The sequence below is a fragment of the Pygocentrus nattereri genome, chromosome 27, assembly GCF_015220715.1.
Source record: "Pygocentrus nattereri isolate fPygNat1 chromosome 27, fPygNat1.pri, whole genome shotgun sequence".
In the NCBI taxonomy this organism is placed as follows: domain Eukaryota; kingdom Metazoa; phylum Chordata; class Actinopteri; order Characiformes; family Serrasalmidae; genus Pygocentrus; species Pygocentrus nattereri.
Window position 1 is genome coordinate 6,966,316 of NC_051237.1, and position 13,981 is coordinate 6,980,296.

Sequence of the window (13,981 nt, forward strand, 5' to 3'; positions counted from 1 at the left end):
GATTGATTCTATGGAAGGGATTAATCTTGTTCTCGCCATCTTCATGTCCCGTCAGTTATTGTATGAATGATTTTTCCAATCCAGTGCATGTGAGCTAGCCATGGAGCATTTTAAGGCAACAACGGTGAAAGGAATCAGCAAAAGCTTGAACTTAAACACACAAGACAGTCACAAGAGCTCTCAGTGTGTGATCATGTCGAGGAGATGACTAGAGTTGTAAATCTGCCCATCAAGTGAATTGCCTTGGAGACAGTCTTAGTTCCACACGCATTGCATCACTCACACCACCGATGCATCTATGCATAGAGGACTGTCAATATCATCAGACACAGAGTCACAAAGCATGCCTAGCAACATTGGTTAGACATGAAATGTCTTATTCAAAGAGAACATAGGCATGGGAGAGAAGGTGAGCGTCTATGCTTCTGGAGAAGCTGTGTGACACTTGTTGACTTGTCCTATGAGTGAATGGCGCCCATCATTTCTAATGTCTAGAACTGTAGCCTAAACCACAACATATTATTGTAAACAAGTTGTCACTGTCAAACAAAAATGGTAACACTTTCTATGAATGTCATGTTTGCAAGCATCTGTAAACACATTTATAACTTGGGATGTGATAAGGCATTATAAACATGGTTATAAAGATCTATAAAATGAATTACACTGAATTACACTTTATATAAACTTTATATGTTTATTATACATTATGAATTGTTAATATAATGACTTATAAGTAGTGTTAATAACATGTTATGCTGTCAAAGCCAAAGAAGTCAGACAATATTTCATTTCTCAATGCTGGTGCTGTTAGGGCTTCATCTTCGGGGCTTTAGTCCTGAACATTCAGATGCTTTAAACAGGCTGTCCAGCCTACAATTGTGCTATAATGCACTTTTCTTACCTTACTTTAAATGTTACAATACATCACAGCAAACCAAGAACCCACCAGCCCCTCCCATGAACCCCGTTGACATCAAACTGAGCGGGAAGTTACTGTGGAGTGAAGGCCTGGAGAGGGTGAGGTGAGATTGTAGAGTGCTGTAATTTGTTCCCTCACTTGTTCTAACATCAGGTATGAGAAACCCTTATTCTGTAACACCACTACACTACACTACAGTAATGCTAATTTCTGCTAGCATTCTATTGTATATGCAGTGTTAAGTAAGTGCCAAGCTAACTGTGGTGTTTTCCCATATTGAGTAAAACACTGATGGCAGCACTAGTTTAAATTCTGACATTTGAAGCCTGTAATGTGCTTTACTTGAATCCTGACTCTTAACACTGGAGGAGGATTTAGTATGTTACACTTCACTTTAATTAAAGCGGACAAATACAACTCTTATTTCTTATGAACAGTGCTTATAATGCATTATGTTAACAATTCATAATGCATAATAAGCATGGCTATATGTTGTAATGCATTTATTTACAAATACATGTATTTACAGTCATGTTTATGATGCCTTATGAATGCATTATAACATGTTATGAATGTGTTTATAGATGCTTACATCTATAAAGTGACATTCATAAAAAGCGTTACCACAGAAACCTCCTAAAAAAAGATATATTAATGATGGGCTACATGCCTTACGCCTTATGCTGTCTTCATTACAGTCATGCTATTGTCAGTATAAGCTATTACTACATTGTTACTCATACATTGTTACTCATACTTATACATTGTTACTATATTTAGAACTGCAGTAACTTACATAAAAACATGGTTAATTATGAAATGTATTTTCTATATATTTTTTTCAAGGGTGGTTTTGAGAACAAGCTTTTGGATACTCATTTGTAAACACCAATGTGTGTTCAAAGCCTGCAAAATGCTGTTTGGGCCAGTCTTATTGAAATGTGTCTGCATGCAGAATTGGAGCTTGCCAGGCCTCAGAGGGCTTATAATTGATTTGTTTCATCAGTGTAAAGATAAAAGACATGAGTGAACTATATGAATGAACTATATTTCTATTAATGTATTTTCTTGTTCAAATTAGTAGGACACAATTTTTTTACTTTGTTAGAACATGCTCTTTTTACATATTCAAGTAAATGCAGTGATGTTCATGAAGAATAATATGTTAAAAGACAGAAATAGACAATTTTTTGCCTTGTGAAAAAAAGGTTAAGCTGCTAATGTGTATTAAAATGAGATTCTCTGGTTCCCTGTTGCATTAGTACAGCACTGTGGTCACAGTCACCAAGGCAGTGATAACATCCAATGTACACTTCATTTTCTGTGGTTGAACTCCAGCTAAAACCAGGTCCTCTTAGCTGCTGTGGGAGAGTCATTCCTTCTGCCTTTTAATGTGTGGGTAGCCTTGTTCTGAGAGAGTGGACACATCATGTTAGAATGCCTCCCATAATTGCTCCCACGAAAAATAACCACATTTGCTCCATTTTGTGGTTTTATGAGAAGGAGCTGTGTAGTGGCCAAGACATAAACAAGGCAAACTATTTTTGAAAATGAGTATGAAATTGAGCCTATTTTTCTGCCAAGGTCTGTTGTGGTTGTTGAGAGAAAATTTGGGCGACGAGTGGCGGCTTGACCAGCGGTTTGATCATCGTTCACACTCATTTTGTAAACCCATTATTTTTTTTTTCATTCTACCTTCTTCTACTTATTGCTGTTTTCAGTCTCTTAGATATTATTGACCCCAAGTAATGTGATAGTGGAATTACTAAAATTGAAAATTCAATGGTCAAGCACAGGCATTATCAATGATGTGCATAGCAGAGACACTCTTGAAAGGTTCCTTAATGGCTCTTTGTTTGCTTGGAAATCTTAAAAACAAATGACATATTTCTTGGCCACATTTGAAGGGTCCTACAAAACAGCACAGCCTTCAGTAAAATAACAGCTGAGAAGTACAGCCTTCCCCGTCATTGCTTTGAGACATTGATACAAGCACTTCTCTTAAGGCTTTTACACACTGAATGCGATGCATTTTTGTGATTTATTCAGATTACAGTGAATTCATTCAATCATTTTTTGAATAATGACAATGTGATATTTTTCAGTTGTACAGAGTTAATAGAACTTTTCTCCAAAAGTCAAAAGAATTGAAATCATCTAAAGCAGCTTGAATAGAGCTGAAACTGGTCTACAAGCTTTTCTGAATTATTTGTGGAAGCACTCATGGCATTTTCGCCTCTGAATGAAGTGATGAAACTCTCCACACTACTTGAACTATTCCACAATGGAAAGCCCAATATTACCATTTGCCCACACTTTACTATTTGCACTTGAAGACATTCCACACATTTGTTTTGTGCTTCATCTCATGTGGAGCATCTCCCAAATCAGCTCAATTTGAATTAAAGGTTTACCTCCTGAACGTGACAAAGTTATAAAATTTTAATTTTATGTGGCAAAGAAACTCTCTGTTTCCCTTTGGCTTCTCCAAAATGGAAAGTATTCTGTACAGTGTCACAGCTGATTTTGAGAACCAAAGGATTTTTTATTTTTACAATAGATATTCACAAAAGCAAACAACACGGGGAACCCCCCCCCCCCAAAAAAAAAAAAAAAAAGCTTGTATGTTGTTTTGATGCAGAAATATCTTCTGAATACTTACTTTCACTGTATCATTTAGCAGCATCATGGTCTGTGTACAGTGGCTTTTCTGAAGCCTCTAACCAACTTATAATACCTTCTTTTTTGTCCAGCCTGCTAAACATGAGTGAGTAAGTGAGTGAGTTACAACCCCATGTCAATGAAATATTTTGCATCTAGAACGATTCTTTGCCCTTGAACATATCATTTACAAAAATGTTTCTTCAAAGCAGTCGTCCTCAGGGATCCCAAACATTCTTCATTTTTCTTCTAACCTAACTTTCAACATGTAGGGATAGAGCGAAATGTGGACTGTCTAGGAGTCTCTGAAGAGCCGTTTGAAAACCACTGCTGAAAGATTCTTTAGAGAACTAAAGTGCTTTTTCTATGATATACTCCAATGAACCGTTTTGGTCACCCAAATAGCGATGTGCACATGCTTGTGAGACTGACCTGTCATCATTTTTCTTCATATCCCTCAACCGCCTTGCCGCTTTTAGGACACCATGAGAGCCTGCAGTGACTGATGACATTACTACCCACTTTATAACCAGTAGAACATATTTCACACACTTGATTAGGCCAAAATTCCTTCACAAACAAATTCCCAAAACGGTTCTCATCAGCCTCATCATCGTCTCTGTGAGTGAGGTAGCTCTTATGAAGTGATAAAGTGCGTCTTTGTGACTATGATTCAGACACTGCTCTCATCACTCTTATGAGCGCTGGTGGAGTCAGTGCCAGCTAATGACGGTGAGTCAGAGCGTAGAGGCTGATTGGAAATCCACACCATCAGCAGAAACAATCAGCGCCGGGCAGCGCTCGTAGAAAAGCAGAGCAATTCAAGAATTTACTGTACTCTATCCGTCTTTTCTCTCCCTCATTCCTTTCCCATCCTGCTCTATTCTCTCTGTCTCTTATCGGAGGGCTCGTTGAGCCAAATCTGACATTTGGTACACACGTTGAGGCTCAGGCTCTGTCTCTCTGTCAGGCAGCTTTCTGTTTTCCCTTCAGCTTATGTGCTTAGTGTTTGCCACAATAATTCGCAACGTGTCCCATTGTGAAACGCAGCACACAATAACATGAACGGCTTTGTCTTAATAATAATAAGAGCTAATTCTTGTCATCCCCAGAACCTTAGCACTGGTTTAAAGCTGGGCTTTTACTGGAGTATGTGCACTCACTGCATTACTCATTCACAGGCTGTTGCTGGGCAGACTCTCAGATTCTTTGTCGTCTCTAGTGATGACTCCTTTTTTATCCCTCTGTGGAAAACAATGCCCTTTAACATCAGGTCAGCGTATACTATATGTCCAAAAATATCCAGACCTTCTAACGAGTGAATTTACCCTGCTTGAGAAGCATTATATATTAAGTAGAGGGGTAGTGGAGCAGTGGAATTGCATTCTCTGGAGTGATGAAGCTCCATCCAATACCTTTGGGATGATGATGAGTTGGAGTGATCCAAAACAATTCTCCAACATCATTACCTGACCTTACAAATGCTCTTGTGACTGGATGCAATCAGATCCTCACAGCAATGTTCTAACATATAGTACAAAGACTTCTCAGAAGACAGCAAAGAGGGCCCTGTTGGAACCAAACCTTGTATCTCCATTTTTGTAATTTTTTTTTAAAAAAGCCTGTTGTCACAATGTCACAAACAGCCCAAAATGACTTGGAACAACGTCTGGTTCCATTGACTTACATTAAAGTAAAGTAGGTTTTTCCTTCTCCTGTAAAGTTATATATATATATATATATATATATATATATATATATATATATATATATATATATATATATATATATATATATATTACACTCACCAGCCACTTTATCGGGTACACCTTCTTAGTAAAAGGTTGGACCCCCTTTTGCCTTCAGATTTGCCTTAATTCTTCAGTTACTGTTGCCTTTCTATCATCTTGAACCAGTCTGCCCATTCTCCTCTGACCTCTCACATCAACAAGGCATTTTCGTCCACACAACTGACCGCTCACTGGATATTTTCTCTTTTTCGGACCGTTCTCTGTAAACCCTAGAGATGGTTGTGCATGAAAATCCCAGTAGATCAGCAGTTTCTGAAATACTCAGACCAGCCCGTCTGGCACCACCAACCACGCCACGTTCAGAGTCACTTAAATCCCCTTTCTTCCCCATTCTGATGCTCGGTTTGCACTTCAGCAAGTTGTCTTGACCACCTCTACATGCCTAAATGCATTGAGTTGCGGCCATGTGATTGGCTGATTAGCTATTTGTGTTAACAAGCAACTGAACAGTGGCCGGTGAGTGTGTGTGTGTGTGTATATATATATATATATATATATATATATAATACCCTCCATGTCCTTCACCTATACATCCAGAATTCTGATATTCAATGTGTACAAGTGTTTTGATGACTGCTGAGTTTAAGATCCTTTGTGCTCAGAAGTAGGAGGTAGGAGCAAGGTTGCTATGGTTGAGGAAATCCAATTCACATGTAGAAAATTGAAGATGCTAATTAAGTGCACATTTGCCAAAGTCATGTCTTTTAAGAAGGCATAGCTGGCTGTGGTGTGTGTGTACTTTCATCATTGCCTTTTTTTTTTTATTAATAAGCGTAATATGAGACGCTTTGAGGACACACTTACTAAGCACATTTCTCACTACACACATTCTGTTTATTCTCTATCATGTGTAGTATTAAAATTCTTCAGTTGCCCCAGATGATTTTTGTGCTCTGCTTGTTCATTGCACTTGTTGTTTTGCCCTGTCTGAATGATGCATGTTGGAACTTGTTGTGTTGCAGGTTCACGGGTCCCAACCTCCCTTCTCCCATAATTAGCAGTAAGAACTGGCTGCGGCTCCATTTTACCACTGATGGCAACCACAAGCTCAGGGGCTTCAGCGCACAGTACCAAGGTAAAAGTGGCAAAGACACTTTGAAAAAGCAATTATTTGCACATTATCAAAGGGCTTATTAAAAGTGTAATTTATCTTGTTTTATTGTAATGAAATAGTTGATGTAGATGTAAATATTGCAAAAGTCCCTATATGAAAACTAAACTGTAAAAAAAGCCCATTTTGAATTTATTGTTTTATGTTGTCATAGCCTCGATGTTTACATACACCGCTCATTCATTTATTTAATTTACAAACTGGGTCACACTTTATTTGGATGGTCACCTATAGATGCTCTACAGATACTTAGACATTAACAGACTTTCTGGTGATGTTCAGTTGATTGTCAACAACATCATGGTTATGGTTAGAGTTGGATGCAGGTTTTGCCTTGAGGTTAAGGTTAGAATAAGTGTGAGGGATAGATTTAATAAACTCCTTCAGACTGAACTTAAAGTTCAATTACATTTTACTCATAAAAGTTACTTGCAAGATGCTGGTGTTCTCAAAACAATGGAGTGACCTCCCCAGAGTCCAGACCTATTCTATTGAATGTGTTTGAGATTACTTCAGTCATGAGAAGCACAAAATGTAACTTCTAAGATTGAACTTTGAAGCAGTGGAATAATATCCCTTCAGATTTCTTAGAAAGACTGAAAACTGTCTCCCAAAAAGTATTGAGGGTACTGTGTAATTATCTGTTAAAAGTTTTTTTCACCATTTTTTGAAAACAAATAGCTTTTTAAAAAAAAAAAACAAATAGCCACTGTGACTGAAATAAATGTAGGATGATCTGACTTTTGCACAGTATTGTACATTCACCTACCCAAATTAGCCAGTTTAGTTTTAGTCCAGACTGCTTTTTAAGCAAGATGTAATACAGGACAGCCAATAAGAGTTCATGTAAGTCTTAATTCATAGGAACAAAAACAGCCTAGTTAATTCTAGGAGATAAATAAAGTTTGGAAAAATTAATTATGATTACATAAACCAATTACGACTATGTAAAATGACACAAGTTTACGCAAACCAATGTGGGGAAGTATAAAATACAAGAAATATTAAGAATATAGACCATTACAGCAGAGTGGTTATTCTAAGCTATACTAATCCATTCGGGATTGCTTAGTTTGCATAGGCATTTAGCTAGTACTGCACAGTTTGTTCCAGATGGAACCTGACCTAATACATTTAGAGCCTGTAGGGACAGACACATTTTCCCGGTCATCAGTGTTTGGTTATTTCTTTGTAACTGCTTTTAGAAGTGAAGCAGTTTCAGTATAAGCTACTTTTACAGCCACAGTCTTTTCAGAATTCCTCCCCTCGGTCTACAATGAGGATCACTGTTAAGTGGTCTATTATAGCCCTGGCTAAGTATTATTAAAGCAGCAGTTGACCATCCCCCCACACCCCTATGCCGTACCGCAGCCCTGCCTTGGCTGCAGTCTCATCACACTCCAAAGTTCATAGGTCTCCGCTCAAAGGGGATGAGCTGAAAAACGGGATTAGCGCGCTCAGCTGCAGAAAACAAAAGACGGAATCTGCGGGAATTTCACCTCCTCCATAAGCAGATCAGAGCGATGGGATAGGATTACAGGTCTGCAGTTTGATAAATAAATACTGTTAGAAAATCAGGAAGAGGAGAAAGGAGGGCTAAGCCCTTAATTAGATTTCCCATTGACCCTGCTCTCCTCATCGCCTCACTCCTTCTCCTTCCCTCCTGCCAGTTTTCCACCCAGCACCCATAAGTATGGCTAATTTCCAATGAGAAGATACTCTTAACATAATAAGCCACTTAGCCTTCTGTTTCTCTCTGATGGATGTTATAGAAGGCTTCATGATGTTGAGGGCTCACTATGGAGGGACTACATCCTCTTAAGGAATGAAGAAGACTTAAAGGATTTGTATGCAGCTTCAAAATTAATATTTTAACCCTTTTGTGATTGAATGTATATTTTTAGAATGCAAGAGATGTCCACAAAAATTTTAGTGTAATTGATGATACAATATAACAGAGTCAATGACATACTGTATGTACCATGATGATGTACCATGTTGTCTTGGACAACAGCATTAAATTCGTGTGACTTTATTTACATTGTGGCAGTTTAATTACACAGAAATTTGGAATAATTGAAAGAACTTCTTCTATAAGTGGAAAGAAAATCAGAAGCAAGATGAAAATTGCAGGGTTTTTTTTTTGTTTATTGATTTATTTGCTTGTTTTTGTTTGTTTTTAATGAGCATGTGACATTGCTTTTAAGTGCTAATGAGATGGAAAGAAACAACACATTCATTCTTTGGAAAATGACCCCCTGAAATAGATGGAAGGCCAAATAATTTGGACAGAATAATGAGGGTCTTGAGTAGAGCTTTAAAGAAGAGTGTGTTGATAAGTTATAACTGTGATATTTTGTAAGTACTTCATCTCTCAGTGGTGATGGGATGTCAGTTTAAAATTACATTTTCTCTCTGAAATTAAACATCGGGCTCCTACGCTGTGGAGGATTATTGCCTTAATAAAGCGCCTCAGTCTCTGTCTAGCAAATAAACAGGGCAAGCCCCGGTGCACCCTTGCACTAATGGAGTTCTTCAGGGCAAGCCAAACACCCTTTTATGTGACTAACACAAAAACATGCTTTCTGAGAAATAACATTTGGTTCCTGCTGTTTTGCTGTTTTTTTTCCTTCTTTTACCAATCTTCACAGGCCTCCATCAAATTTGTCTGTTCTGTTAGTATCTGGACTTGTGTCATATTAGGCTGTGAAGAATGCAGAAGTACAGTGTGTGTGTTTGTGTGTGTTGGAACTATTCCGTTTAGCCAACTGAATAAATGTCAGTGCTTGGAACTATGTGATTATTACAGTATATGAAGAGTTTGATGTAAATCTTATATCATTATTATTTATATTCATCATACTGGGTTCTAAGAATGTAAAGACTCATAAAATCTAAAGAGTCATACAATCTTAACACAATGTAATATTGTACCAGGCAATAAAAAGTCTTGTGCACCAGGGTTATCACAGTTATTTCAAAACAGTTTTATGTTGTTTGAACCAGACAAGCTTTTACCTAAAAACATTAAAATGTATGTGTGAAAATAATGATGTAATGAGTAAAAAGAGGCAGTGTCAAATGTGGCAAATTTATTTTTGATAACAAAGTAGAATAGCAAATATCAGTAAAATTAATCTCTCTTCAATTTCAATTTACTCTTTTCAATTTATATGGAGGCTACAGGTTTTTCTTGTTGTTTATATTAGTTGTTTACAAAAGTATCACAGTACAAAACCATGAATAAAAGCTTATTCTAACTCAACCTAAGTAACTATATAAAATCCTTATTACATTTTACCCCATGCTAGTTTATGTCTCGCTGTCCCCTATAGCATAAATAAGGAGTGGCTGAAAATGTGCCCTACATTCATATGTTAATATTTCCATTTTCAGTCTATTAAAACATCTAACATCAAGAAGTCAAAGGCTGTGCTTCATAGTATCCCAATCTAATGTTCTGGGCACAAGCTAATATGTTCGTTAAAATGTTTTTCATGTTACAACATGACACAATGTGCTATTATACAAGTCGATCCAATATGATAAAATGTATTGTTACATCCCTGCTGTTTGCCGTTGTATTCAAATAGTCATACTTTTGTCTTGCAGTGAAGAAGATGACAGAGCTGAAGTCCAGAGGGGTCAAGATGCTCCCAAGTAAAGACAACCACAGCAAAATTTCAGTCTGTAGGTATTCCTTTTTGGCCTTTATTGAGCTGTATTAAAGTTGTTAAGGTATTATTTTTCAATAAAATCTTTCACACTAGTGATATTATATGATATTGTTGCAGTGTACTAAAACAGAATGGCTGTCAAAGGTAAAGTGTGTGAACACTGAGCTGAAGAAAAAGAAATCTGGCTAAAGTCTGCATCAGTGCTTAGCTAAGCAGCTAACCCTGCAGAAAACTTGGCTGCCTAATATTTGTATCAACATTTTGTGATCATTAGCTAAATAAACTACAGAATGATTAAATTAAGAGTTGGGAATTTGTTCTGTATATTTTAAAATTCAATTGAAAGCCAAATTATGTAGTTATTAAAGGTTACTGTATTGGGTTTTAGGAGAGTTTGAGGAGAAGTGAGTTTGTGTAGTGAGTTTGAGGAGAAACATGACGAAGGTTGGTGTAGTGACTTTGAGGAGAAATGTCGGTATAGTGAGTTTGAGGAGAAATTTGAAGATTAGTATAGTGAGTTTGAGGAGAAATGTGAAGAAGGTTATTGTAGTGAGTTTGAGGAGAAACGTGACGAAGGTTAGTGTACTGAGTTTGAGGAGAGAAATGTATAAAAGTTTGGTTTAATGCATTTCAGAAGAGAAATGTGAAGAAGGTTAGTGTAGTGAGTTTGAGGAGAAATGTAAAGAAAATGGTGTGGCAAGTTTAAGGTAAAATATGAAGACAGCTGGTGTAATCAATCAGGAGAAATTTAAAGAAGGTTGGTGAAGAGTTCTTAAGGGTAAGGTTTCAAACTCCAACCTAGATTTTTGAGGATTGCAGCCCAGTGGTCGAGAACCACTAAACAAATAGAGCTGGATAGAAGACACCAATCAAAACCAAAGTACCAGGGTATTACTTGGGCTTGACTTACTTTGCTCTTAGGCCCAATCCCATTTCTTATTTTTACCCCTACACCTTGCATTAGAGTGTCACCTTGCCCCATAGATCAGTTATTTATTATTGCCCACCCCTAATTCTTCAGTAATATGAAACTGAAGTCAGCTATTAGCTAGCTTCTTGTTTGAATGTTCTCGTTCCACCTTAAATGGCGAAGCAGTTTGGATGCCTGAGGTGCCAGAATGTAACTGCTGCACCAATTAATTTGGAACAGGAAATTTAGCTAGGTAACTAACAAGATATCAGCATACTACTAGCGATTTTTAATGCTTGTTATGAAGTAAAGTACCATAATACATTTAAATGACATATAAACTAAAATAATACAATAGTTTTTGTGATTTTTAAATGAGAAAATACTTACATGTGTGTGTTTCTTTGGTCACTCGCTCAGACATCTTTTTTTTGTCTTTTTTGTCATAACTCTATGTTTGGCATCTAAACACCTTTGTTTTGGAGGGCAATGAAGCTCTAACACTTGGCCCTACCCCTCTACCTCAACAAAATCAGGACACCGTATTCCTAGGTGTGAACATGCAAAACAGAGGGGTCTGGGCTAAGTGGTAAGGGGTAGGAGGTGAGTGGTAGGGGTAGGAGGTGAAATAGGACTTCAGTTGACTGTGGTCAACATGCAAAAACCTAAAATGCAACTCTGCCATGATACGTCCTTACTAGACAACTTATGAATCCAATCTTGATCATAATTATTATCATTCATCCTGTGCAATGTCAGATGGAGGTGCCACTTTTCTCCCCAGGCACAGAGAGCAGGAATGAAAACAAGCCAGGGTTTTCAATCTTGGTAAACAGATGGAGAAAAGGCTTTTGCAGTAATTGCATTGCATGTCAGAAGTCCTTGCCAGCCTACCACCCTCTTCTAGGCCGCCTGAGCAGAGTCTTTATTTACTTTTCTATTACCTTTGCATCATTGTGAGAAAATGTCAGCCTTCCCACGTGTGTGTGAGCTATGGGTGTTGTCAGGGCTCCTGACTCAATCGCCATGGCCAACAGCATCTCCACGGCAGCGTTGACAAGCTTGGCCTTTTGTCCCGCATCAATATGTATGAGGGCTGGCACTTAGGTGCCTCAGCCAATCAACACATGTCACTTCAGGTTTTCCCGCCACTGTCAGGCCTTGGAGCCACCCATCTCTGGAGCCCACACTCTCTGGACACACTCCTTGACCCCTTGTGTCATTTTCACTTCCTGTCTGGGGTGGGTGACACTGGACAGTCTGTTTATTGTTTCTCAGTTATATAAGAGCATCGTGGTGTTCCTAAGTTTTGGGTTATTCCAGGTGAGTTCAGCAAAATTTTTTGGTAAATGGAGCCCTTATAGAAGGAATATACTAATGTTTTGAGTTCTCACAAACCTTATAAATGTAAATATGATAAAGTGTAATTAATATGCTTTCATTGTGATATTATAGACCATGGAACTCAATTGGGCACTGTTTTTCACTTGCTTTCAGGAACTCTTGGCAGGTTCTTATAACAGTGCTTATTTGGTGTTGCCCATTAGTAGTGCAGCAAAATTTTATGAAAAATAACATTGTCACATTTGACTGAAAGAATACCAGATATCAACTTAACAGGCTTGATAGTAAAAAAGCTGTCTTAAAGAATGGGCTTTAATATGTTCCAAATTCTTGCAAGGAAACACAGCTGAGGCTTCCTGACCCTGACTCTGCTTTCCATATTCTTCTATACTCACTGTCCTTCTTTTATCTACCCTGATCTACTATACCACAATTTTCAACTCTCTCTTTTTTATGTAATCCCTTCTCTCTGTTTCTTATCTGTCCTTTCCCAGAGTGTTCTGGTTCAGGTGCCATTTTACTGAAAGTGATAAAATGTCACATCTTTGTGCTTTTGGGTATATATCCAACATGATTCCACACATCAGCTCAATGCGTGTAGGCCTAAAAAGAATGATTTACACTTGTTCAGTTTCAATAGCTGCAGACATCTCTATGCCACACAACATAGAGGCATCAATTATGGGAGACCACCATTAGTAGCTGAATGTTTGTACATATACAGGCATAATTAGGCCTGCAATGAAATATCCTAGATTAAATATGTACAGTATGTCACAAAAATCACCCCTCACATTTCTGCAAATATTTTATTATATATTTTCATGGAACAACACTATAGAAATGAAACTTGGATATAAATTAAAGTAGTCAGTGCACAGCTTGTATAGTAGTATAGATTTACTGTCCTCTGAAAATGACTCAACATATAGCCATTGATGTCTGAATAGCTGGCAACACAAGTGAGTACACCTCACAGCGAATGTCCAAGTTTTGCCCAATTGTGTCGTTGTCCCTCCCTGGTGTCATGTGATTTGTTAGAGTTACAAGGTTCCAGGTGTGAATGGGAAACAAGGCTGTTAAATTTGGTGGTTTGTGTACAATTTGCTTATACTGGCCACTGGATATTCAATATGGAACCTCATGGCAAAGAACTCTCTGCGGATGTGAGAAATAGAATTGTTGTTCTTGGACAAAGGCTGTCCAAGGCTGTAAGAAGACTGCCAACACCCTGAAACTGAGCTATAGCATGGTGGCCAAGGTCATACAGTGGTTTTCCAGGACAGGTTCCACTTGGAACAGGCCTCACCAGGGTCGACCAAAGAAGTTGAGTCCATGTGTTCAGCGTCATATCCAGAGGTTGGCTTCAAATATAGATGCATAAGTGCTGCCAGCATTGCTGCAGAGGTTGAAGAAGAGGGAGGTCAGCCTGTCAGTGCTCAGACCATACGCCGCACAATGCATCAACTCAGTCTGCATGGCCATCATTCCAGAAGGAAGCCTCTTGTAAAGCTGACGCACAAGAAAGCCTACAAACAGTTTGCT

At 38.0% G+C, this 13,981-nt stretch overlaps 1 protein-coding gene across 1 annotated transcript in view; it reads left to right on the forward strand.

The window, feature by feature from the left end:
* The window catches only part of csmd2 (CUB and Sushi multiple domains 2), a 388,841-nt gene that overhangs the window by 180,180 nt on the left and 194,680 nt on the right, over window positions 1-13,981 (forward strand). Inside the window, exons 6-7 of the mRNA XM_017694219.2 lie at window positions 6,357-6,469; window positions 10,118-10,195. Coding sequence (XP_017549708.1) covers window positions 6,357-6,469; window positions 10,118-10,195 — 191 coding nt within the window. The remainder of the gene's footprint in view (window positions 1-6,356; window positions 6,470-10,117; window positions 10,196-13,981) is intronic.